The 26,244-nt window shown below is 43.6% G+C and overlaps 2 protein-coding genes across 6 annotated transcripts in view; one reads left to right on the top strand and one right to left on the bottom strand.

Annotated features, from left to right (window-relative positions):
• Positions 1–56: 56 nt before the first annotated feature.
• LOC133027387 (NACHT, LRR and PYD domains-containing protein 3-like) lies at positions 57–5,756 on the bottom strand. Its single transcript, XM_061094381.1, has 10 exons — positions 5,717–5,756; positions 5,499–5,640; positions 4,797–4,937; positions 4,664–4,717; positions 2,768–4,556; positions 2,517–2,678; positions 2,243–2,416; positions 1,928–2,095; positions 1,415–1,461; positions 57–1,303 (listed from the first exon to the last, which is right to left on the bottom strand). Exons 2-10 carry the CDS (start codon positions 5,599–5,601, stop codon positions 780–782), a joined length of 3,162 nt encoding a protein of 1,053 aa, XP_060950364.1. The 5' UTR covers positions 5,602–5,640; positions 5,717–5,756; the 3' UTR covers positions 57–779.
• A 6,354-nt stretch (positions 5,757–12,110) lies between these two features.
• camk2g1 (calcium/calmodulin-dependent protein kinase (CaM kinase) II gamma 1) overlaps positions 12,111–26,244 on the top strand; it is a 33,075-nt gene continuing 18,941 nt past the window's right edge. For all 5 annotated transcript variants that reach the window (XM_061095114.1, XM_061095110.1, XM_061095112.1 and 2 more), the window contains exons 1-6: positions 12,111–12,392; positions 14,898–14,992; positions 21,578–21,637; positions 24,114–24,168; positions 24,360–24,425; positions 26,135–26,207. In XM_061095114.1, the coding sequence (XP_060951097.1) occupies positions 12,328–12,392; positions 14,898–14,992; positions 21,578–21,637; positions 24,114–24,168; positions 24,360–24,425; positions 26,135–26,207 (414 nt within the window). In that variant the 5' untranslated portion in view covers positions 12,111–12,327. The remainder of the gene's footprint in view (positions 12,393–14,897; positions 14,993–21,577; positions 21,638–24,113; positions 24,169–24,359; positions 24,426–26,134; positions 26,208–26,244) is intronic.

The following is a 26,244-nucleotide window of genomic DNA, read 5'->3' on the forward strand; positions in this document are numbered from 1 at the left end:
TTTTTCTTTGTCTCCACGAGAGAAAGCCTTTATTAGAAATAACAAATGTACATGTATTAACTTCACATTTTTCTACAATTGACATTTACATTATTGTACAATTTTCCCTTAGTTTTTTTCCTAACAAAACCTTTTCCACTACTTCTCAAGTTGATGTGAAATACAGTGTTTTGTTATTTTCACAGTTACAGAGGAAACATGTTTTTGACTCCACACCTGGAACAGTCAGTGGCTGTAGGCAATATGTTTTCGTGTTGTTCGTCCGTCCCATCCTTGAGAGAAATTTTTTCAAATTTTATTTTAGGTGGTCAAAGGTCAATGTGACTGTGACGTCTTGTCAAGCAATCAAATTTTATTTGTATAGCCCATATTCACAAGTCACAATTTGCTCCACAGGGCTTAACAGGGTGCAACATCCTCTGTCCTTAACCCTTGTTAAGAGTAAGGAAAAACTAACAAAAAGAAAAGTGTAGAAACCTCAGGGATAGTCACATGTGACGGATCACTCTCAAGGACGGACAGATGAATGTGATACATCAGGAACATGTTCTATCTCAATTGTGCCTTTAGTGAATTCCTCCAAATTTTGTCCAGTTTTCAATTGGACTCACAAATGATTTGAGTGGTCAAAGGTCACTGTGAAACCTTTAGTGCTCTAAAACTGCACTGGATGGTGGACAACTTAGTATTTGCATGCACTGAACCTTTCAGTGTAGAGATCAGGAAGAAGTTCTGAGGTCAGGAGGAATATGAAGCACTGCTTTATGTCCGGGTGATTTTTAGCGCAGGTTGATTGTGGCGCCCACCCAGGCAAGCTGAAACCCTGGGTAGACGGCCTCAGTGAAGGAAGTGTGGAAGGTGTGGAGGAGGGTCAGTGAGGCACAGGAGGAGACCAGGTAGAACGACAGTGTCCCCGCTAACCAGTCCAGAAAGACTGCTACTCTCTTGGAACTGGGTGTGACGGTCAGAGCGGTGTTTGTGGTGCTGTGCAGGGCCCTGAAGCCATCGTTTGTACAGCTCAGGCCCCAGGAGGAGTCATTCCGGCCCAACCAGCTGTTTTCTTCCTCTCCCTTCCTGCACATACGTCTGTAGGCTACTCCTATGAAAGTTCTCCCGCTCCACTCTGTCTCCCAGTAGCACCGGCCGCTCAGTCCCTCTTGACACAACACCTGTCTCCAGAAATCAAACCTCTCGGGGTGGTCGGGATACGGCTGCTTAGTCCAACGCTCCGCCTTCGTGTTCTCCTCGGTCAGAGCCAGGTCTTTGTGTGCTGTGTTTGGGTCCAGGCTGAGTTTGGTGATATCTGATTCAGTTCAACAGAAATGTTTGTCAGGGTTAAATGTTACCCGGAGCTGTTTTATGAGATTATTAGGCGGACACAAAGAAGGAGAAATACAAAGTGCTGGTTACTCACATTTCTTTGGACCTGGCTGAATCCTGGATTCACCACACTCTTCCACACTAAACATAAGAAGTTTTTTTTTCATTTAGTTCTTTTAATTATTACAGGTGATACAGGAGATGAAATGCAATTAAAATGATTTTTGTACGCATTTACGGCCATTGTTTGTTTACTGTTAGCGCTATAACTTTGAGCAAGACACACATAATTCCATACATTTTGAAAATTTTAATATATCCATTCCTAGAGTTGTTAGTATGTGATTCTTTTTTTCTAAAGACTAATGACAGGACAGGAGACCAATCAGATTTTGGCCCGGACCAGTGCTCCCCTGGCCCCAGTCCTCCACCCCTGGAGTGACCCACCCCTGGGTAACTCCAATATTGCATGTTTAGACTGATACTGATATCAGGCTACCGTAAAGTCGTGAAATATTAAAATAAAAATGTTTGGTATTATCGATACAAGGCTCTCTGGTGAAGTTTAATGACATATCCCTCGTTCCGGCTCTGTAGTGGACTCTACCTGAGTTTCTGCAGGCTGCATTGTGGGTCGTCCAGCAGAGCAGACAGCAGCTTCAGGCCCAGGTCTCCTGGGTGGTTGTAGCTCAGGTTGAGCTCCCTCAGACAGGACGAGTTCAGAGCAGAAGCTAGGTAAGTGCAGCCTACTTCTGTCACTCCGCACAGGGACAAACTTGGAGAGAAGACACAGAGACATTTTATCCGTCTTGATCTCCATCACAAATGACAGCAGCGAGCAGAGTCTGCATGTTTGGCTCTGCACTGTACGCTCCTTTCTAAATAATTCATCTGGAATGGAATTTCACTCGAGGGCACTCACATGAGCACTTCCAGTTTGCAATGAGGACTCCCCAGTCCACCGGCGAGCACTGAGATTCCTGAGTCCTGAAAGTCGTTGTCGGTGAGGTCCAGGACTTTGAGCTGGCAGGATGCCGAGCTGAGAAATGAGGCCAGGTCTTTGCAGCATAGATCAGTCAAGTTGCAGCTCCTCAGTCTAAAAGCACAGAGACTAGAGAGAAAGTCTAAAACCATTCGCTCACAGATAAAAAAAAAAACCTTGGAGTTAAAAAGAAAGAAACCTGTTGGGTTTGGACCTCAGTGTCTCCAGCTTGATCTTCTTCAGTTCAGCAGAGAGCAGTATAATCCCTTTATCTGTCAGGTTGTTGTTGCTCAGGTCCAGATCTCTAATTATAGATGAGCCGATGCAGTCTGCCAGGATTTTACAGCAGGTCACAGTGAGATTACATGATTTTAGACTGGAATAGAAAAGGCGAGAGGAGAGGTCAATAATGCAATAAAGTAATAACCAAGTGCCATTGAATTTAGAATTTCATCAAACACTTACTTTGCCACTTGAGCTGTTTTGACAACAGGCAGCAGCCTCACAAGTCCCTCCTCCGACCTGGCGTAGTTGCTCAGCTCAAACACACTCAGTTCTTCCTCTGACGTCAACAGGACAAAGACCAGAGTGGCCCACTGTGCAGGGGACAGTTTGGCATTGTTCAGACTGCCCGAGCTGAGGAAGTTCTTGATCTCCTCCACGAGCGAGTGGTCGTTCAGCTCATAGAGGCAGTGGAAGAGATTGAGGCACCTGTCTGTGGATGGACTCGACCTGATCCTCTCCTTGATGTGTTTGATGATCTCTGCTCTGGTCCGTTGGTGTGTTCTGTTGTTGGTCATTACATGTTTCAACAGGGTCTGACTGGGATCCACAGACAGGCCCAACAGGAAGCGCAGAAAGAGGTCGAAATGACCCCTCTCAGACTTCAGAGTCTTTTCCACGGCCTCCTTATAGAGAATGAGCTCTGAAGTGCCTCGGAACCGGAAGAATCTCGAGGCATACTTCTTCTTCACCAGGACGTTGTCGTTGTTGTTGTGGAACATGAGGAAGACGTACAATGCGGCGAAAAATTCCTGCAAGCTCAGGTGCACAAAGCAGAACATCTTCCCCTCGCCTAGTGACAGCTCCTTCCTGAAGATCTGTGTGTAGACTCCTGAGAACATGGTGGCCTGCGAAACGCTTATGTCGTATAGCTCGAGATCTTCCTCATAGAACATAAACCTGCCCTTCTCAAGCTCTTTAAAGGCCAGTTTGCCCATCGAGATGAGGTTATCTCTGACATCAGCATGTGAATCTTTTCTGGCAGGCAACCTCCTCATCATGGTCTGTTTGTACAAAGACAGGAATTGTATGTACATTTTAGTGAGAGTCTTCGGCGTGTCTTTACTGTCGGTCATCACCAACTGTTCCTCGAGAACACTCGTTGCCATCTTGCAGAAGATTGGTATGTGGCACATGATGTGAAGACTCCTGCAGGATTTCACATGGGCGATCACCCTGTTTGCCAAGCTCTCGTCTGCAATATTCTTCCGGATGAAGTCATCTTTCTGCTTGTTGTTGAACCCTCGGACCTCGGTCACCCGGTCAACAAACTCCTCGGGTATCTGAGAGGAAGCAACTGGGCGAGATGTGATCCAAAGCAGACTATGGGGGAGCAGTTTCCCCCTGATAAGATTGGTCACAAGCACGGCGATATTGGTGGACTCCTTCACATCGGAGACGATTTCAATCACGTGGAAGTCCAAGTCCAGGCGGCTCTCGTCCAGACCGTCCAGGATGAAGAGCATTGTACTTTTACTATTAGTGAAGATTCCTGTGTCTTTCGTATCAGGGAAAAAGACGCTGAGAAGCTCCTCTAGACTGTAGTTTTTATTTCTCATCAGATTCAGCTCTCGGAAAGCGAGGGGGAACACAAACTCCAGGTCGGTGTTAGCTATCTTATCAGCCCAGTCTAGAGTGAATTTATTGATGGATACCGTTTTTCCGATGCCGGCCACTCCCCTTGTGATCACCGTTCTGATATGGAGGGGGTCTAGTGCTGGTGGAGGAACAAAGAGTTCATTGCAGTGGATTGATTTCTCCTCTGCCACATGCCTCCTGAATGCCTCCTCAATCTGCGTCACCTCATGTTCCTGATTGACTTCGGCACTTCCTCCCTCAGTGATGTAGAGCTCCGTGTAGATGTCATTGAGGGGTATTTTGTTTTCCTTGTCTGTGAGCCGTTCTAACAGGTGGCTGAACTTCCTCTTTAGCGTCTCTCGCAGTTTCCGTTGACATTCGGCTACTTTGTTGCCTGCGAAAATGCGTTCGAAGTTCATTTCACTTTCAGGATTAAAACTTTTCTGCAAATATGTCAAATTCCTAGACGTTTGAAGGTGATGGGTTGTACGAACTACTCACTTTGGGGCGGCAGAGACCCACAGCTGTCTTGGTTCACTGCTCGAAGGATACTACCTGCCGAGAAAGAAAATAAGACATCAGCAGAGACCTAACATCGTCTTTTACATTCACTGTTTATACTGTGTCTATATACCTTGGCTGACTGAGGTGATAGTGATGTTGAAGTTTTCGATGTTAGAATTGTGGATGGAGGGAGCGACCACGATGCTTCCACTCTGAGCACAGATGCTGGGAGGTAAACAACGAACCAGATCCTGGACAGACGAAAGTGACCCTGAGAGAAACAACAAAACTCAGCTTCAACAGGTTGCGATGGAAACATTTATCATAGTAAATTATCCCTGGAGTAAAAGTTCTTACTAAAAGTATTTACAAATCTTATCTCAGCACTGGATCCACTTCCTTGCAGTGTTTGGTATTTTTACCACAGGTTATGTTTTCATCTGCGTTTAGGCAGCAGGATTACAGAAAAACTACTTCCATGAAATCTTGTTTAGGGTTGTGGCACAACCTAAGGAAGAAGCCATAACATCTTCGGTCTGGGGCTTATCAAGATGTTGTTGTTTTTTGACATTACATTTTTTTTTATTTCTCAAGAAATAACACACAGATGTTTATGAAAAATCAATCCATATAGTGCTCGTATTTATGAACAGTTGACATTTTGTGCAGATCTGGATGATCCATATTTTCAAAATCAAAATAAAATATTTTAAGCAAGGTGATCTGTACATTATGTAAAAGCAATATGGCAATAAAGTGGTCAATCTGCCTTGGGGGATGTACAATATGTGTTCACCGAGTTCCCTTCTGGTTCTAAATTTAAACTTCTCACCTTGCAAAACCTCATCTGTTTCATCAGCAGCACTCTTTTCCTCCATGTTTTTCACATCCTCTCCTTGATCTGTGCATCGATGCTCCTCATCAGCGTTCTTCATCTGAGAGGTAAACTTCCCTGCACACTTTCAGTTGGGCAACTGTAAAAACAAAGAACATTCTTTCACATACAGGATCAGTCAAAGCGACAGAACAATACATTGAGAAAAGACCTACCTGCTTCAGCAGTGGTTTGGGTAACGGCTGTCATTTCCGCAGCTGCTTGTGAGAAGTATTTGCAACGGATCCTGTGCAAAAAAGAAACTATCACCCTCCATGGTGATGGTGACAAAAATGGAAGGCGGGGTTTCCTGTCTGCACAGTCCTTGTTTGAACTGCAACTCTTATTTTTTTCGGATGTGTAACCTTCAGTTTCATTTAAACAAATTAAAACAGCCTGTGTAGATTTTCTGCCTTTTGTGTTGGAGAATAATATTAATTTTAAATTTAGAGGGTATTTATGATATTTCTTTTATGTTTAACATTTTTTATTGGTTTTCTTTGGGCACTCAGTACAATTATACAATTATAAACACAAATCTGATGGCTATACCCCTACCCGCAATACTACCCACCCACCCCCGGCCAGCCTACTCCATGCAGCAGAAGTACATAGAATGTATTTATATATATATATATATATATATATATATATATATATATATATATATATATATATATGTATATAGGCATATTAAAATATTATAATACAATACAATACAATTGCATACATCACTGCTGCAAGACAAAGAAAAGAAAAGAAAGAGGGAAATTAAATTAAAGAGAAGAAAAAACAAAAACAAAAAAAATAGAATAAATCAGTAAATAGGTAAATATAATTTTATTGATTTTCTCCAGTTTCAAGAAATACATGATGTCTCTAATCCATCTACTGAATGTGGGGGGTGTTTGCTCCTTCCATAAGAGTAGTATCAGATGTCTGGCAAGCAGAGAGGTGAAAGCTATGACAATATGGGCCCTGCCTTTAAGAGGACGAGTTTCGTCAGTGAAACCAAAAATGGCACATAATGGGCTTGGAGGGATGACCGCACCAAACATTTTTAAAATAGGCATGAAAGATGTCTCCCCAGAATTTTCTGAGGAGAGGACAAGACCAGAACATATGTATGTGATGAGCTGGTTTGCTTTTACAGCAGGGACAAGAGGGGTCAACATCAGGGAAGATCTTGGCAAGTTTAGCCCTGGTCCAGTGGACTCTCAGGATGATTTTAAGTTGAATTAGACTGTGTCTAGCGCAGGGGGATGATGTGTGTACTAACTTTAGTGCAGCCTGCCACTGATCCTCTCTCATTACCTCTCCTAGGTCCTCTTCCCAAAGTCTTCTTGCAGTGACTGGGGGGAGATGCTACAGATTTGATTGTAAAGGACTGAAATTAAGCCTTTACCGTGTGGAGACAAAGTGAGAAGATTGTCAGTTGCGTTATCTGCTGGTAAATTTGGAAATGAAGCAATGTTTTTATGCACAAAATGTCTTACTTGGAGATATCTAAAAAAATGTGATTTAGGCAGGTTGAACTTCTCAGAGAGTTGTGCGAATGATCCAAATCTACCGTGAAGAAAGAGGCTACATGTGGAAGTAATGCCTTTTGCCATCCAGATTTTAAAAGCTGAGTCCAAGGTAGAGGGTGGGAAATTATAATTATTGGCAACTGGGGTGTGAATTGACATTATAGACAGGTTGAAATGTTTTTTAAACTGCGACCAGATTCTAACTGAGTTAAGAACAATTGGGTTGGGGAAGAATCGAGTATGTGGGGTCGGAGGGGACGGAGCGCATAAGACAGAGCGCAAGTGGACCGAGCCGCCTGTGCATTCAAGATGTCTTCAAGATGTCCTCCATCCAGAACAATATTTTCTGGATATTACAGGCCCAGTAATAGTGTATACAAATGGGCAATATGATATTTCTTTTAAATAAAATTACTTGTTGGCATGCTTAGTATACAGTTTACAGCTTTTAGTAATTAGGCTAATTTATCTACAGTATATATCTATTTATCTATCTATCTATCTATCTATCTATCTATCTATCTATCTATCTATCTATCTATCTATCTATCTATCTATCTATCTATCTATCTATCTATCTATCTATCTATCTATCTATCTATCTATCTATCTATCTATCTATCTATCTATCTATCTATCTATCTATCTATCTATCTATCTATCTATCTATATATATATATCTATATATCTATATATCTATATATCTAATACCAAATAGCACATGAATCAATAATGTTTTCTTTTTTCTTTTTCTCTTATAAAAGTTAGACAAGCGTGTAGGATTGTTTGGCCTTGGCAGGGGATCTGCCCTCTGCTAATTGCTATTCTATTTATTTTTCGATGCCAAACACTTCTTGTAAGTGTGTGGATCAATGATTTTAAGAAGGCAGCGAACAGCTGCATTCTCAGAGGGGCGAAAGTTGCTGTGTTTCCTTTTCCAGTCTCCCATGCTGCAGCTTTACCTGCTGTGAACAGACGGTGGAGGCAGAGTCCACTTTTAGAACATTTGCAGAACAATGGGAGCAGATGAAGACTCCAACGCTCAAAGTAATTGATTGACCAAAGTTATTGACTGATTCATTGCCTGCTGGTGAAATATAGCAATGATGAGTCTTTTATAGTAATCACTATTTTACCCACAGCTTTCTGTTTTATTACAGAGCCACTAACTCGCTCTGTTCGCGATATCTTCCAACCATCACCTGTTAGTTTCTAGTTGAGGGCCCTGAGGTTCTGGTATACCTGTTTTAAAAACACTACTTCAAACATATTTTAAGCCTATTTAACTTAAACTTTTATTTTCTTACTGTTTAGAATTTTTTACTTGTTTCGTTTTGTGTTGTTATTTGCCCATGTATTTTGTAAAGTCCTTTGTAACTTTAATAAGTGCATAGTTTCCTAATTTACTCATAGAAATGGTCATCCAAGTTTTGCTTTGTAATGGCCCCTCTTGTTCCTATACTCCAAATTAAAAGATCCCCTTTTTATGCAGTTTTACATCAATCGGTTGTCAAAGATAGTTGCAGATTATTTTAATATTAGTTGATTAGTTAACCACTAATCAAGCTATAGGGAGTGGATTTATTGTTAAATCCTTTCGCAGATGCTGCTGAAAATAATAACAATAGTGCAACTGACAGCCAATATCTTCACTTGACGGACCTCTTGTGGAAACAGCTATGTACTGAATGCACCTCTAAAAGTCAAGATTTCAAACTCTATCTCTAGTAGAAATGTAATTCGTTGACTATTTTTTAGATGTAATTAAAGTTTTAATTACTATGTGTATTATTTATTTACTATGTTTCATTTAGTAGATTTATTATATTTATTATCATTCAACTATACTTACATGTATATATATATTTCTTTACATCATAGTTTCTTAGTTGCGGTGCCCTTAAGTAAAGAAGAGTGTGATATTCAGAAATTTACCATCACTTATTTATTCTGGCCAAGATGAGTGAGAGCACTTCACGGCATTTCATCTGCAGCACCAACCACTTTTCACTCACTCACACACTCACACACACACTAATGCCCTGGATGGATGCTGCTGCCAAAAAAGAAACCGAGAAAGACTGACTTCCTGAGCAGTTGGGGGAGGGGGGCATCACAACAGTATCTGCAGAAGCAACAAGGAGTGTTACTCATTCACTTCTCCCCTCTCCCTCTCCATTCAGAGTATTTCTCCAAAACAGTGATGAGGGAACAGGACAGTCATGACTCAGCTCTGGGCCCCGTGCACCCTCTCGGTTGTGATGATGTAACAGATGGCGTATTCACCCTCATTAGTCAGGAGAAATGAAAAAGTCATTTCTACATGTTCGACAGCGAGTGAAGCGCTGATTGCACAAGTCTATTCTGCCTACAGAGAGTTTCCCACAGAGGTCATGCCTCCAAAAGGCATGGAGTTATAAACAACTAGCGCAGGACACGTTCTAAACCTGCCTGTTTGCTTGGCCTGTGGTCATGTTCCAGAGCTACTCTGTCTTGTGATTCCTCCTCAAACCGTTCAACAGCACCCTGTCACGTCTCCATTGTTTGCGTAATGGACGTTGTGTGCACAGCTTTTTATGAACAGTCTTTGGTGCAGAGTGAAGTAAGAACAATTTGCGTTCATCCTACCTGGTTTCTCTGCAAAGAATTTTTTTTATCGTAAATGTCGTTATGTCGAAATTAAAGTTAATTTGCCTCATTACTGTTCACGTGTTTGGCATATGTGTTTAAGTTCGAAAGATTGAATAAACTGGTTTTCTATTTGTTCATTTCAATGGTGATAACGGACATAACAACTTGCCAAAATAAAATCTCTATTATTCGGCTCAATATAAAACATTGCATCAGGAAAATAGAATGAATTCCTCCGCAAGTTTCAACTGACACCATGCAAAAAGACAAATGCTATAAACATTTTGCCATTCAACCTATTAAATAACTACACTTTCTAATCATATCCTAAAAAGGTAACTGTGCCCATTTCTTTCTGTTAGCTTTTGCCAATCAGAATTTTCTATGAGCCCAGGTAAAGCGTGAGAGTATCAGCATCTTTTTGCCATTTTAAGAAGTGCTGAGTGAGTTATTCACAACAGGGTGGCAAAGGAACATGTGGATAGCTGCTATCTTCATGTGCGTTTTCCATTGCAAATGCGTCTCTGCCCTTCTTTCTCATGTCACTGCTAAGTCACTATCAGCTGGAGAGGAGAGTCAGACTCTAATTTGTAGCACACAGTTGAAAGATGAATGGTGTGTAATAGTCCTAGGGCCCAACCAACAACTCCGGCTGTACACAACGATCATACTCCAATATGGGAGCATCGCTGTCTTTCTCTTCTCCGCCGATTTCTGCTGAAACCATCCCACTTTCTCTTCCCTCGGCCTCCTGTGCTCTCCCTCCTCTTCCCTCCTCTGCTTCTCGGTGTCTCTCATCGGGCGGGCAAGGCGCAGTGTGTGGTTGGTGTGAGATAACAAAGGGCTGAGGAGTTCACCGTTATGTAACTTGTGTGGAGGCTGAGGAGGTGGAGGAAGAGGAGGCGAGGCAGCAGGGGTGAGCACGTAGCAAAAGGAGGGCAGGAGAGGGCGAGTAGCCTACGTTGCACGGTGCTCGTTTGGAACACACACACACCAACATGCACGAACACACACACACATGCTGGCCTCCTTTCGCTGCTCTCCATCACATATTCAGCTGGCTCGCACACCGCAGATACAGCGCGGCCTCATAATATCTGAACTTCGCAGCGCTTCGGCTTTGTGTTCCCACGCCGACAACCACGCATAAAGATTTTCGAGTGAAATCACCATTCCGCTCGTCTCTGTCTCTGTGCTGCTCGCCGTGCCGCAGACACACACACACACACACGGATTCTCACGCACACACACACACACACACACACACACGGGGCCTCTAACTCTGAAGCTGGGAGGGCTCCCTCCAGCCCCACCCGCCTGTCCTCTGATGGCCTCCCACTCATGCCACATTAAACATTTAGCGAGGCACTCTGGATCCGGGTGACACCATCTTCTAGCGCCACCCAGCCAACGGCCCTCACACTGTGGAAAAAAACGAAACCAAAAAAAAAAAGAAAAAATAGGTGCATGCTGGTCTGCAAGAGAACCTGATACAGCGAGTCACACTGTAACCCCTCTTAATCATCCCTGCTGCTCTCAGACACACACACACACACACACACACACACACACACACACACACACACACACACACACACACACACACACACACACACACACACACACACACACACACACACACACACACACACACACACACACATGCTCCTGAATGCAAAGGCAAAATCAGTGGTTCAGAAAAGGCCTACACTCTACTGAGAGTAAGAGCTGCATTAATAAATATTGATCTGTGCAACGTGTGTGTGTGTGTTTGCATTTGCGTGGACTTGTGCAGCCTGTGAGTGTGTGTGTGTGTTTGCATTTGCGTGGACTTGTGCAGCCTGTGAGTGTGTGTGTGTGTGTGTGTGTGTTTGCATTTGCGTGGACTTGTGCAGCCTGTGTGTTTGTGAGTGTGTGTGTGTGTCACAGTTTGCCTCTCTGCTGCAGTGAGGTGTGACCCAGGCTTGGGGTGTATCCCAAACAGTGCAGTAAAGAACGCCGCTGTGATGTTTGGTTTTCCTGCATCTCTTGTGTTCTTTGCAGATAACGAGGAGGGGAGAAACAGGAACTGGATGTCACCACGGCCACGTTTTACCAGACGTGCACACGCGTGGCGGCCGGATCGTGCACGCCGGCGACACAATATGTGGCATGATGCTGCTGCACCCCCCACCCTCCTCCACCAGAGGGTTCGTCCGCTCTAAACAAGGCAAAGAATTCAGCGCCTTCTCCCCACATTTGCAGTGACTTCACTGAACCACAGAGTCTCGTTCTGAAGCAGCCTGCTCTCGCGAGGTTTCCTCCCCTCCGCACAGACACACACACACACGCGCACACGCACACCACCATCATCACTCCTCCTCCTCCTCCTCTCCCCAGCCCCTCCCTTTCCGTCCCCTGCTCGCCTCTCTCCTCTCCAGTCCTGCCTGCCTGTCAGATCGGTGCTCCAGTGTCGGAGGCTAGGCTACCCTCCTCCTTCTGCTTCTTCTTCTTCTTCTTCTCCTCCTCTTCTTCTACTTCTTCTTCTTCTCCACCACCTTCTCCTCCCCGGACCCCGTTTCCGAGAGAGCCAGCCAGCCGTCGTACCCCAAGGCTCGGGCTCCGCCGCCTCTCTCACCGCCGCGACCATGGCGACCCCCGTGACTTCCACCCGGTTCACCGACGAGTACCAGCTGTACGAGGAGCTCGGGAAGTAAGCAGCCGGCCCAGTGTGCACCGTGTCCGCCTTGTCGTTGTGTGTGTGTCCGTGTGTGTGTGTGTGTGTGTCCCTCCTCCCCACCGCCCACCCCCGCAACCTCGCCTCACTCCCTGCACTCCTCGCTAGCCACCTAGCACGGTTAGCTAGCTGGACGAAGTAGCCCCCCATTTGAATGATGTGTGTCAGCGGGCGTGAAGCGGCGTGTGTCGCTGCTGCAGTCCGGCTACATTCGCCGATGCTAACGGCTAGCTAGCTCCGCGCCGCATTAACGCAGCGCGACTAGCCTACCCTAGCTAGCACGCCGATAGTGATAAACTAGCTGCGTTAGCCCAGCAGCGTTGCGTCTTTTTTTTTTCTCTCTCTCCCCCCCTCCCCCGCCCCCCTCCGGTCGCTAATGGTGACGAATGTAAAAAAAAAAAAAAAAAAATCTCGATGCATATGCAGCGGCACTCCGGTGCTCGCCAGCCGGTGACCGGTGGAGCCGTCAGCGCAGCCCCGCAGACATGTCACCGGCCCCCGGGGGTTCTGACAGCTCCGTGCGGGCTCACTCCGGAGCCTGTGGTCGGCAGCGAACTAGGCCGATCACCCTTCTTTTTTTTCTCCCCCCACCACCGCCCCCCCCCGAGCAGCTGCAGATGATTTGTGTAACCGCGTTGAGTAACGTCACGTACCCCTGGATCGGTGCATGAGGAAGTTATTGCGCTGCGTTTGTGTGTCTGCGCAGCGCCAGGCTCCCGCACATAAGCCGGGCCGCCCGATCGCGATGTGATCGATACATGTGCAGAAGCTGCGGCCGCTGATCGAACAACCTCATGCAGCTTTAATCCAATGGCACATTTGGTGGTTTGCCGTGCAGGAGGCAGTGACGTGTTTTCTCGGTATTTTGATGACGGCAAGAAAACCGGGCCACTGCCTCCTCTGTTTCATCATCATCATAATCAGCAGCAGCAGCAGCAGCAGCGGCAGCATCTGTTGTTCTTGGCCGGTGAAGCGCCCCCGCCCCCGGGTTGTGCCCAAAGCAGCGGTGGCAGGGCGACTCCACAAAGATGCACCAGCCTCAATTTCCAGCTGCCATCTTCACTATCTGCCTAATAATCCACAGCCAGTGCACTCGCACACGCATAACATGCAGATCCACCCACACGATCACAGAGCATCACAGGGCTCCGCTGCTCTTGATTCTCTCCTCCACGCTGACAGCTCGCCTCGGCTTATGTTCCTCTCTGCCCTGCTTGTTAATGCATTTTGCTCTGTCATAGGTTATTAACGTCCGAGCACTGACTTGCACTTCTGTCACCTCTCATTTGCTGGTAAATAATTGAAACCGAGAGCGGAGTGGTCGGAGTGCAGCAGTGAGAAGCAACCCTCCGTGTATGATCAGGAGAAGTGCATTCGGTAGAAAGCAGCCTTCCCTTTTCAGGAAGGCTGTGAAGAGGGCCGGATACTGCAGCTTGTACAGGCTCTGATTTAGGCACCCAAAAAAATCTTGCACAGCTAGAATTTTATGACTCTGCCAAGGCCCAACAGTCCACTCAGATTGAAACAAGCCTTATTGCTAAGGTGACGTTACCTTTCTCAGCTACTCATTGGTAGCAGAGACAACCCATTTAAATGATCCAGATATTTACTTTGATCTGCACAGAGTTGCACATGCTCAAATGAATCTTTTAATCAAGATTCACATGTAATTCTCTGAGAATCAATGAAAATGTAGAAAAATCTGGCAATGATAAAGAGAAGTGAAAACATGCACATGGATTAGCTTCCCTGATCCATACTGCACCCTTCCACCAAGTTTCATGGTAATCCATCCAGGAGGTTTTGTGTATTTCTGCTTTATAACAGACAAACAAAAACAGATAAACACATAACCTCCTTTGCAGAGGTAATGCCTTCTCCTCTGATGCTCAAAATTGAACCATCACCATAGAAGCCAGCAGGTGAAAATGTGGAGCATTTAGGTCAATTTGAAACGCTTCTGCAAGTAGGAGTGGGTTTATAACGTGTTAAGCACTTTCCTTTCTGCTTGAGCTGATTTTATAACGGAACATTGTAACCTTATGAATGCGTTAAATGTTGCCTATTGTTGTGCTTGATGCTGCCCATTCATTCTTGGAGATGGCTGGTCGAAATTGAATTTCCGTCACAGCAATAGGTTGCATTGTATTGAGTGTCTATCAGAGATTAACAAAAGTGCATGGTCATTCATTCAACCCATGGGTGCCAGCACTCGTGCTGGAGAAGAAGTAATTTTAAGTGATTGTTGCTCAGGTTTTCATATTGTATTGCGGATGCTGTGATAATCCTGTTTGTGTGTCTGTGTCCGTGTGTGTGTAAGAGAGAGAAAGTCGAAGATTGTTAGCATACACAAACAAACTACTGCCACACGCATGGATGCAGTTTCAAATGTCATACTGTGTCTGTGTTTATGAGAGAGAGTGAGAGGGAGAGCATGTGAAATGGAATTGATTTTTGGATCTTGATGTTCTTTCTTCTTAGGGGAGCTTTTTCAGTGGTGCGTAGGTGTGTAAAGAAGTCATCAGGACAGGAGTATGCTGCAAAAATCATCAACACTAAGAAGCTGTCTGCCAGAGGTATGGTAACACACCACGCACACACACAGTTATGTGCTTGTTCTTTGTTCGTGATGCATATTGCGAAGGAGCTTTGTACATTTTCAAATTGCAAACATTGCTCTTTCTTGGTATTCAATAAAGTGTCTGGAAATGTATTGAGGAGCATTCAGTGGATGACATAAGTGCGTTGGGAATAATCCAATGAACTAGATCAAGCTGCCTCATCCTATTAATACAGAAATCCCAATATTGCTATGAAGCAGTTCATCTCATTGATTGCTCAGCCTTATTGGTAAAGTTTACATATGAACCAGAATCCCATAATTCCAGTAGCAGGTAAAACATTCTATTCAATCATGGCCTGTTGGGAGTTTAAATCAGCAACTTCTTGTTGGTTTAATGACCGTCCATAAACACTGTATTGAATAACTCTCAATCACTCCTCTGAGGTATCATTATGCAGCTGCTGGACAACTAATAGATCCAAAGTCCTGAGAAGCTCCTCATGACTTGGACACACACACACACACACACACACACACAGGACGGAAACAAAGCAATAAGTATTGGCAGCACATGAATGATCTCTCGATACTGTTATCTTGTTAATTGTTGCCTTGGTGTATTCACAACCCTGCGCAACCCTGCATAGATTCATGCCCACATGCACTCGCCCTGTGTGGCGTGCCATGTCGTATCAATGATGAAAGCTCATTTCAGTGTGTCAGAACCTCCCCTGTCTCCAGACTCGGATGCTTAATTGCTTTCTCCTTTTTTTTTTTATATCTGACAAATAAGAGCTACACACCTTCCTGACATTCACACACATACCTGGATTGATTTGTTCTCCTTACCTGCACACTACCTCATTACCTCTGTGCCAATCGCCCTCACTGCCTTTCTTTTGTCTTTCTGCGATGGGGGATTGGTTCGTATTGAGGCTAATCCACTTATGCTAAATGTATCTCATCAACCACTAAGACCTCATGGATTCCATAGGCGCCTCCCTGTTTGCTCCGTTTTTTCACGATGTGTGTTTGTGAGAGAAAACTAATAGTAAGCTAATAGAGCATGTCAGTGAGGCGTTTGTGAGTGTGTTGTAATGCCGTTATTGTTCTACCCCGGCCATCCAAGTGTGCACACAGGGCAGATCCTGGTATTAATGTCCCACCAAGGAAAAGTAAGGGCTTAGCAGAAAACTGCTGGCTCTTTACTGAGGTACTAAGCACAGTGTAGGCCTGTGTACATATATGTGTGGGTTTTTGCTAGGGTAGAAGAAAAGCCCGGCCAGGGTACGAAGAGGAGGAGATTTTTAACAGTATAGTCTTGCAAGGAGGTCAGTGACACTCTGCACCAAGGAAGAAAGGTGAAATGAGAGAGAGAGCGAGACACTATAGGCCGAGAGAAGGAGGAAACAAGGGGGATTTTGTGCGAAGCGAAGAATTGCTGTAGGCCGTGCGTCTGACGCAAACATGCACCTACACACACACACACACACAAAACACAACATTGTCCACACATGGAGGCATCCAGTGCGTGAGCAGGCAGCTTGCCCGGTAGGATTTGGGTGGTTTTTTTTTAGCCCGATGGGGCGAGTCTGACCTCACGCGTGGCCTGGTGGGTAAGTCTCTCAAAGCTCTGGTAAACACTGCAGTAATCTGAGGAGGGGGGAGGAGGATGGGGTGTAGGGAGGGAGGGTGAGGTAAGAAGGAAGGACATGAAAGAAGGAAGGAAGTGAGCGAGGAAGAAAGGGAGGTCAGGGATGGATGTAGGCAGTTGGCGCTGGGATAGTCCAGCCTACAAGCAGTTGGAGGTGGATGGAGTGGGCAGCCGTGTGCACTCCCACGCTCACAGAAAACATGCACCTGACTGTCACCCAGAGAATCAAGGGTCTTGATTATAATGTTTCTTGTCTCTATATATATTTGAGTTCATATTCTATAAAACTCCACATGCTATTAGTTTCATACAACAGTGCAGATATTGCTGCACTGGGTGTGTTACGACTTTCCCTGCGTAGAAGGGCGCTATGTTTTATTTTGTTGTAGATTTAAGTGACTGTGGAAAGTAGATGGCTGCTGCATTGTCTGCTGCAAGTGTGTGTGTGTGTGTGTGTGTCAGACTGAGACAGACTATCCACTTTGATGTGCTGCCCTTGTACTTTTCCTCCTCAACATTGTTGTAGTGTCCTACATTCAGTGGCCTGGGGCGGTATGATTGTCCCAGTGAAAATAATTTAAGTTGTGCTCCTCGACTAATATTATTTATTGTTCAGCAGTGTCCCCAAATCCTGCCTGTTGGGTCTAAGCTCACCTCCCGCAGCTAAACTCTGTTTCATAATTACCGTTGCCAAATCACGACGACTCAGCCGTCATCTCCCCTGAGTGATGCCAGGGTTCAGACCTCTGACTCACTGCCCGTGTCTCTGCTTTGTGCCGTGATTTAAGATTTGGTGGTGGATTTTTCCCTGAATGTAAAAGCAGCTGATTTTGACACCTTTGTCGTCCAGATTAGGATTGGGGGAGAGGGTGTCCCTTTTTAACGTAGCTAGCTACCGAGACATATACATGAAAAACAATGAAAATTGATTGTTTAAAGTCAAACGAGATATCAGCATGTTTCTTAAATCACCTTGTAAAACATTAAGTCAACTCGTACGAACGACAGATACCAACTTCCCACTGCGACTGATATCAGCCAGCATGAGTAAGATTGTCAGTCTGAGTAATGAAGTGAAACAGAATTGCGCTTCAGTGTAATTGTCACACTACCGTCTGTGTGTTTCCTGCCATTGATCAGAAAAGGGGGGCTTGGGGCTTTGTCTGGATTGGTGGTGTGTCGTGGAAGTTTACAAGTATAATTTAGATGAGCTTTCCTTTTTGCTCTAGATAGCCAAAGTAAAACCAGTTCAACCAGACCTTCTGGGTTCTGTTACAGAAGCAAGAATACCTCATTTAGTTATTAAAATTCAATTCCTGTATTGTAACTGTATACATCCTTGGGACAGAGCTTTTGACAGTTTAGACCACACATGTCTATATAAGTATGGTATTTAGGAAAATCATTTAATGTTATTGTTTTTTGCTGTTTTTTTTCTTCAACATTTTTAGCAGCCTTTAATTAACCCAATTTCTCACAAGCCCATGATGTTCATGGCCTAAAGGTCATGACTTTACAAAAGAGCCAGTGGGGGGGATGTTGATGGCTCAGCATGTCTGTAATAACAGCTGGATTGAGAAGAGAGGGAGAGAGGCAGAGATTACTTACTTATTGATTGGTTAGATATTTCATGATTTTTATGAAGGTTGTTTTGTATTAAGACAAAATAGTGTTGACAATAAGAATTTGAGCTTATTTAGTTTAATCAAGACATTTGGAAGCATTTTATTCCTCAATCTGAATACGTATAATTTAAGTGTTTGTACCAAACAGTACCCAGGGAAAATAATACTGAGTGAAAGCAGCTACCTGCTGGCAAACGTTAAACAATAAAAATATATTCATTCAATAGGTATCTTAGGCAAAGTGCATATGAACGGTTTTACAATAGCTATTACAGAGGTAAAACAAGGTATTGCATCCCTATATTTAGTGCTGTTCATGGTAATAAAATACTTGATATCGTACATATTTTTTAAATGCCCACTGATAATCTACAATCCCCCCAAAATTAGGGGTGCAACGATTAGTCGACGTCGTCGACAAAAATCGATGACCAAAATAGTCGCCGACGAATTTACCCGTCGATGATTCGTTGGTGACGTCATAGCGCGTGTTTCTCGTGCCGCGCAGCTGAACTAAACGGCGTTTTACCGGAGGTGCTGATGGAAGTACCTGAGGAGTGAGCCATCTCGCTTCCTTCCTATCTCTGAAAGTCGCGCATGTGCAATAGCGACGAAACATGGACCAATGTCGGCGTCCGCTGCCGCGCGCAGTCGCGCACCAGGAAGTAAAAAGTTCGGGAGAACTTCACTCTTAACATGGCCCGAGAAAATCTACCTGCAGTATCTGTACAGCGGAGCTGCTCTCCATGGAAGCATGACACGCGCATGTGAGGAGGAGGCACGTGTGACTTCGTAACGGAGACGATGCGGACTCGCCTCTGTCAGATGTTATATATACACGTATATATCTGCGCGCAGGATTCTAGCATCCATTACAAAAATATGGTTTAAACTTTTTATTAACGAGTTTAAAAGCGTTGTTATCCTATTGCCTGACAATGTCTTGTTTTAATCACAATTATTTAGTCAGAAGAAGACTGTAGTTTCGTTTGTTGATGTTTTTATTGCTGTTACTTTCCCTGTCATTTTTGTTAACAGGAAAAATGAATACTTGATTTTTAATTTATTTGTTTTATTAGCACTTTGCCTGTCCTTGCTTTTAAATGGACAAAAACTTGATTTGTCTTTGCTTTTGTGTCAACAGTACCCTTATATGAAACAAAGTTTATTAAAAGACATTTTTTTTTAATGAAGTATCAATATTTATTGCCTTTATTTTCAGTCATCACATGCCTCGAACAACCTCAAGCTAAATTTAAAAGCTGCTTGCTAAATAAGAGCAATTGAGAATTTGTGTCATTCATAATCCGATTAGTCGATTAATCGTTTCAATAATCGGTGACTAATCGATTATCAGAATAGTCGTTAGTTGCAGCCCTACCCAAAATACTGCCACGGTATCAATAACTGTAAACTGTAAATTAATTCGGTGTTCGATTGCATCAGTATATCCCAGTTTGGATCTAAACTGGCCTGAAACCGACTGAACGGGATCCTCTGAGAAATTTACGACTTTCTATGTGTGGCAGAGAGATGGGCACGTGTGTTGGGTCCACTCCATCCTCTTCAGCTGATGTAAGATGGCTGTGGGCCCGCCCCACGGCAAGGCAGATGGCCAATTAGAGAGCAGCAGGAAGTGCCAGTAATTACCCTCCAGCCCTCTCTTTCCTGTCTTCTTCTACCACACACTCTCGCACCAACAAATAAGGAGATTGAATGAATTAGTGAGTGCTGCAGTGACACTGCACCAGGGTAGTCAGCTATTCACAAACACACATACGCACACAGGGGAGCTGTTATCCTCTTCCAGCAAATGGACGTTCCATGTAATCCTCCTTCCTTTTGCTCTGTCTGTCAGTGCGTTCTGTGTCACTGGTGTAAGTAGGAGGTTCAGGTCTCTCTCTCAGATGAGGGAAATCTATACCTGCAGCGAGACGACAGGGAGGGGGGAGGAAGGTAGATGTGGAGAGTGTAGCACCATGCTATAGTGCAGACGAGAGATCTTCAAAACAGCTGACGTCAGCTTCAAAACGCATCCAAGTAGGGAACAAGTTTTGGGAAATTATGCTAAGACATGACAAACTGAAACTGTTGCAGAAAGCGACACTGCTTCCTATAACATCATGCTCTTATATTATGTCTGTAGATACTTTATTGCATCTGTAAAGGAACAGTTGGTCAAGGTGGTTGCTTGCTCAGCAACAGCATGTGAAATATATCTGACGTTGTTGCTGCACTGGGGAAATGAATGCAAATCTTAGCGAGGCTGCCTCATTGTTTGCGTCTGTGTCACAGTTTGTGTGCTGCACTCCCCGTTGAGCTATGGGGTTTAGTAAGCTATACTACAGTCATAACACACACACACACATCTGGATCTTCACTAGTTACCCCAAGCGACCTCTGACCTCAACAGCACAGTTGTGGCTACTGTGGGAGGGAGGAGCGTCGCACGGTCATGTGGTTTATGTTCTTACATCTCACACAAACTCATGCATGTGCACATTCACAGCAACAGGATTCAGTCAAATCTTCAAACACGGATGTTGGTTTAGACACTGGGCATGTGTGTTCTTGCTAGCATTGCCTCCCAGCCAGGAGTGCAAACACTGCAACGCTCAATAACCGATCTTGTCTTCACACAAACACCTTTACACACATGCAAACGAATGCCCCCATTACTACACATCCTCATTAATTTGACCTCACTGGTTAATAACCTTAACTAAAACCACACACTCTCTGCTCAAGCTCTGCTTGTGACTGTTACAGTTCAGGAGCAAATTCAGCTGCTCAGCTTCGACGTACTGTATCTCTGAAAGGTTAGCGCCATGGTGTAAAATATTTGCATTGATGTACACCAAAAAATTCCTATTTAAATACTTGTAGTGCAAGTATTTAAATACAAAGGTTTTCTTTGTTTGTGACTGATGCTCAAGTAAATAACAAGTTCAAAGAAAATTACACAAGTTAGTAATATTAAGTTGAATACCTGTTAGGAAGGGATAATGGCATCTGGTGGCCTCGTGGTTATGATCTGTACCATGTTCTCTTTTCAGTTTCTTCTCTCTTCCTGCCCAACGTTTCTCGTCTGTGCCTTCTGTTACCAAGCAAATTAAAAGTTAATAGATACATTAATGAATGAAATGGCATCATTGCATAGATATTTTTAAAGAAACTTTTTTAAAAGTTATTTTGTCTGCCCACCTATTGCAGGAATCTCAACTAATCTATCAAAAGTCTTGTTTTACCATGTAACAGTATAAACATGCTTTCTTGCTCTGATTGCAACTCGTCTAAACGGTGACTTTTCTCTCCTCAGACCATCAGAAGCTTGAGAGAGAGGCTCGTATCTGCCGTCTCCTGAAGCACCCCAACATCGGTGAGTCTTTGTTCACAAGGCTAAATGTGCAAGGTGTCATTTTGTATTCACAGTGTTGCTCATGCCTACAGAATACATACTGTAGCTGTTCATCACCTGTACTGGTCCATACCGTTGTTGTGATCCTCTGAAGTAAACCCGCTAGCTGTGCAGGATAAGTTTACCAATGGTATAATGAGCCAGCTTCGTATAGATTGAGATACCGCACTCCAAGGAACAGGCTCCGAGTCTGTTGTGATGCAAATGTGATGTCTGGCATTATCTTGGTTGAACAGCTCAAGACTACTAGCTTTGGTTGCAATTTTTTGTTATCATGACAAAGGGACATGACATCACCTATATTGTCTTGAGACCCAAAATGAGTTAGTGATTGGTTTAGCTTGAAGCTTGCTGACTGTGCTGAGATCATGAGATTTATGAGGAATTCCCAAAGCTTTCTTCACTTCCTGGTTAAAGGACCCTTTCGGATTTCTCGGCCTACAAGTGTCCTAATTGATATAACAATGTTGATAATTAAAAGTTGAAAAGCATTTTCCAGCTCTACTGGAGGTGTCCTGAGGAGATTGGGGTCAAAGGGCACAGAAGGGGGAAAACTGACCAAATCAATGACACCTTTCCCACTGCACTTATTTCTATTTTCCTCCTGTCCTAGTTTTCCATCCGTCCCCCCAGGCACACATTTGCCTCTTGCCTAGTTTCCCTATTCTCCTCCCCCCCTCCCTATAGATTTTTCTCTCTTTCTTGTCCTTTACCCTCTTTTTTTTGACATATTTGGCATCGTATGCATTCAAAGTTTGGACAAAAGAGGGCACAAAAAAGAGACAGATGGAGAGAAGAACGAAGGAGGAGTGGGAGACAGATGGAGGGAGAGTGAAAAGATGGGAGGAGGAGGAAAGAGCAGTCGCTCTTGTTTCTTGCTGCAGGGCCATCCTACTACATCTTATTATACAACTGATATTCATTTTACATAACGATAACTGTGGCTCCCCTGCCACTAAACCTAAGCTGTATCTCAGCCCCATCTTCTAACGCCTGGATCCTGCTCTCTGGTTTCTGCTTTGTCATTCTGCTGCTGTGGAGTTGCATTGACAGGAGGCCTAGGATAGTAACCGTCTAACTAGAAATGTGAGCTCATCCCTGTAATCACCATTACATTTTTTCGGTCCTTGACTAAGAACTTGCTTGTCTCCTTTAGTAATTAGAAGATAATTCTGGTACAAACTCTTGTTGATTTCCACCGCCCTCATCTACAGTTTTTCATGTGCGATTTGCATAGGTTTTTGTTGGCCTCTTTCACGACTAGCTCCCAGGTAGCCAATCAGGGTGTCGTTACACAGGAATAGAGCTGGAAGTAAAATCCCATTCTTTTTCTGAATAGAGATTGACTATCAGCCGTAATATTGTAACCATCCATAAGAAAGCCTTAAGAAAAATGTGTTTTATTGGCAAGGAGAAGTTCTACAATTCCCACATTTTGGTGAAATAGCGATGCCCTTGATTGGTGGAGCTCGCTGTTGCTGTGGAAGTGTTTACCACAACTGTGAAAATCACGTCAGCTATGATTGCTTACACTGGTTACCAAATTATTGGTAATATTGATACTTAAGACACAAATGTTTCATGGTTATGATTCTTCTCTTAGCTGTTCAGCCTGGTTCAAAGCTTAAAATTCTTCGTATAAAGACTATAAACTAATAAAATAAATGGGATACTATACAAAAATGCATACATTTGCACAAATACCACGATGTAGGATGATGCCGGAGCTGCATGTTTGTGGGACATACCAATAAAACCTGGTCTGATTCAGGCCTGAGGCGTTCAATGCACATTGCACCCCTCTGTGTCTCCCAGTTATCCATGTGCTGCTCTTTCCTGTCACCCGTTAAGTTTGGAAGAATGCAGGGAGGGATGGTAAAAGAAGAAACTGTCATACTAAGTTGATCACGGTGAATATGAGCATGTGACAGACAGTAGGTGCTATGTTTGAAGAGCATCAAACACATCACTTGTGTTTTAAATAGCACTCCTTTGCCAAATGACCGGCTACAATCACTGTTGCTAATTTTTGGCTGTCAGACATACATCCCTATGGTATATAAATTTGAAGTATGACTGATGTTTTATTGTTTTTTTGTTTTTTTTTACTATTAATCCTGCCCCAAACAAAATGTTTTCATCACTTAATGACAGTTATCAGATTGTGGTGTTTTAATTAATTGGTGGTTATTCCCCTGACCACTGAAGGCAACATTAAATCACAGCGGTGAGGGGGAAGAAAATCAATATGTCACATCCGTAGTTAACTGTTAATTCTTTTCCTGGTCCATTCATCTCTTCAAATAATCTAGATTTTGCTTTTTCTCTTAAGGTTCATGAGGTTTAACGGTCAAACAAAACAGCAATTCTTCATTTATTTTGCCTGAGTCCTGTCTTTTGTTCTGTCTAACTGCCCCCCCCCCCCTCTCTGTTGCAGTGAGGCTCCATGACAGCATTTCAGAGGAAGGCTTCCATTACCTAGTCTTTGACCTGTGAGTATATTCTGCACACGCACACAAACGCACAGTGACATTTTGTCCATGCATGGGACAGCGTTTTTGTTTGTGTATGCTAACAACTTCTCTCTCTCCTGCCCCCATCTGTCTTTCTCTCTCTCTCTTTCTCTCCTTCCCTCACCTTGTTTTCTTTAACCTTTCCTTTCCTTCCTTCCCTCCCCTCCCAGGGTGACAGGAGGAGAGCTTTTTGAAGACATTGTAGCCAGGGAGTACTACAGCGAGGCTGACGCCAGGTGAGCGTCTCCTATGGAAGTTGCTGCTCACATTTACATGCACACACACTCACTGCGGCAAACATGCCCCTTAATCCTGTTAAATGTATGAATTCTCACTGGGTTTATAAATGTGAACACACAGACACACGCTGGTGGATGTAATTGGTTTTCTTGTATTCTTGTCAGCAAATGCGCTTGTCAACAGGTGCATCAATATACTTGTCTCGCTTTGCTATTTGGCTCCATGCGTCACTCCTCGAACATTTATTATCAGGCATAGACACCACAAAATGTCTGGTTCTAAATAGTTTTTTATGACATATTAAATATTTATTTGGATTTGTTCTTTTGAATGGACAAAGTATTTCGAAGACAACACCTTGGCTTATGTAAAATCATCCTGGGCCAATTTTTCTTTCATTTTCTGACATTTGGTTGACATTGACATTTATGCCTTTTCTCCTCCCTCTCTACTTCTTCCTCCTCTGTGGTATCCTTCTTTATTTCCTCTGGCTTTGTGGTCTGCAGATTATGAAGTCTGTTGTACAATTGGATTAGGGGGTCTTCACTTGTTCCTAGTCACAGGGGGCTTTTGGAGACATACACACACAAACCAAAGCTTAAGATCCGTGTGGCCACAATTTCTCAAGCTGGGCGTTACCTTTGACCCATTAACCTTTGGCAGAGACATGAACACAAGCCCCAAGTACTGGGATTGTTGAGCCTTACGCCACGGTAATAAGCAGGTCAACTCATCAAAAGGGCCATCGTGAGGTAACACACACTGGTGTGAAAACACGCTGGCTATTCAGAATTTAGAAATCATGGCAATGGTATTAGTGGCAGCTGAATTGACGCCCACATTAGTTAAATTGCTACTGGGATAGAGATTTATTGACTGTGTGGTGAAAGGCTTCCCACACAAGTTTCTTTGTATTGATTGTTTAAACTACAGAACCTGGATAATGTTTTGAAAAATATAATGGTTAGTATAATATATGTTTGTTGTGCAATTTAACATTGACTTCCTCTTATTTAGAATGTAACAGGTAATTTATAGTTGTATATGGTTATGCATCCTTCTTTCTTTGTAAATTGATCAAATAATTGCAATGTGTTCTCACTCTGAGAAATGACCATATCCTCACATCGAAGAAGCTGTGACGAGGTACAGAAGGTACAAAACAGTAACCTTTACCAACAGATTCCACATGTGAATATGTAGAATTTGTCAAGATTTTGATCGTGTTGAGAAACTTTCGACCCTTGGGATAAAATAAAGAAGTCAGTGCACGGCAGACAGAGTATAGAGTCGAAGCCCAGATATCCGCCGTTGACGCTGAAAGTCCCAAAATATTGTTCCCTAATTGTGTCAGTTCTGCATCCCACATCTAAAGGTTTATTTATTCACACATAATTTGTCTATAAAGTTCAAATTTCAGTCTGTGAAATAAGATTGAAAAAGCATTTGGTCAGCGCAACCCTTAAAAATGTACAGCAGCTCTCATTTCCCGCTATCAGTTGATCAAGAGTGACGTTTTTTTTTATCTTCCTAGCGATTCCTTTTAAAAGTGCTGCAGTGAGATGCATCAGTTTTAAAACCAGACCATAATCCACCAGGCTTCAATAAAATACATGACGGACAAATACTGTGCATGTTTTTTTTTGTAATGATGGCCAGTGAGTGACATGTCTTTCTCTGTTTGTCCCCTCTTCTCTCAACGTAGTCATTGCATTAGTCAGATCTTGGAGAGTGTCAATCATATCCACCAGCATGATATTGTGCACAGAGACCTCAAGGTGAGTGGCTGCCCGTTACCGTGACAACCACACACTC

Source organism: Limanda limanda, chromosome 21 (genome assembly GCF_963576545.1).
Source record: "Limanda limanda chromosome 21, fLimLim1.1, whole genome shotgun sequence".
Lineage (NCBI taxonomy): Eukaryota > Metazoa > Chordata > Actinopteri > Pleuronectiformes > Pleuronectidae > Limanda > Limanda limanda.

What these genes read in the sequence shown, in the direction of transcription:
- LOC133027387 (XM_061094381.1), bottom strand. Translation starts at nt 5,601, where the DNA reads ATGAAGAACGCTGATGAGGAGCATCGATGCACAGATCAAGGAGAGGAT. An exon ending in AACAGATGAGGTTTTGCAAG is followed by an intron (nt 4,938 to 5,498) that starts GTGAGAAGTTTA and finishes TGTTTCTCTCAG; the next exon opens with GGTCACTTTCGTCTGTCCAG. An exon ending in AAAACAGCTCAAGTGGCAAA is followed by an intron (nt 2,679 to 2,767) that starts GTAAGTGTTTGA and finishes TTTCTATTCCAG; the next exon opens with TCTAAAATCATGTAATCTCA.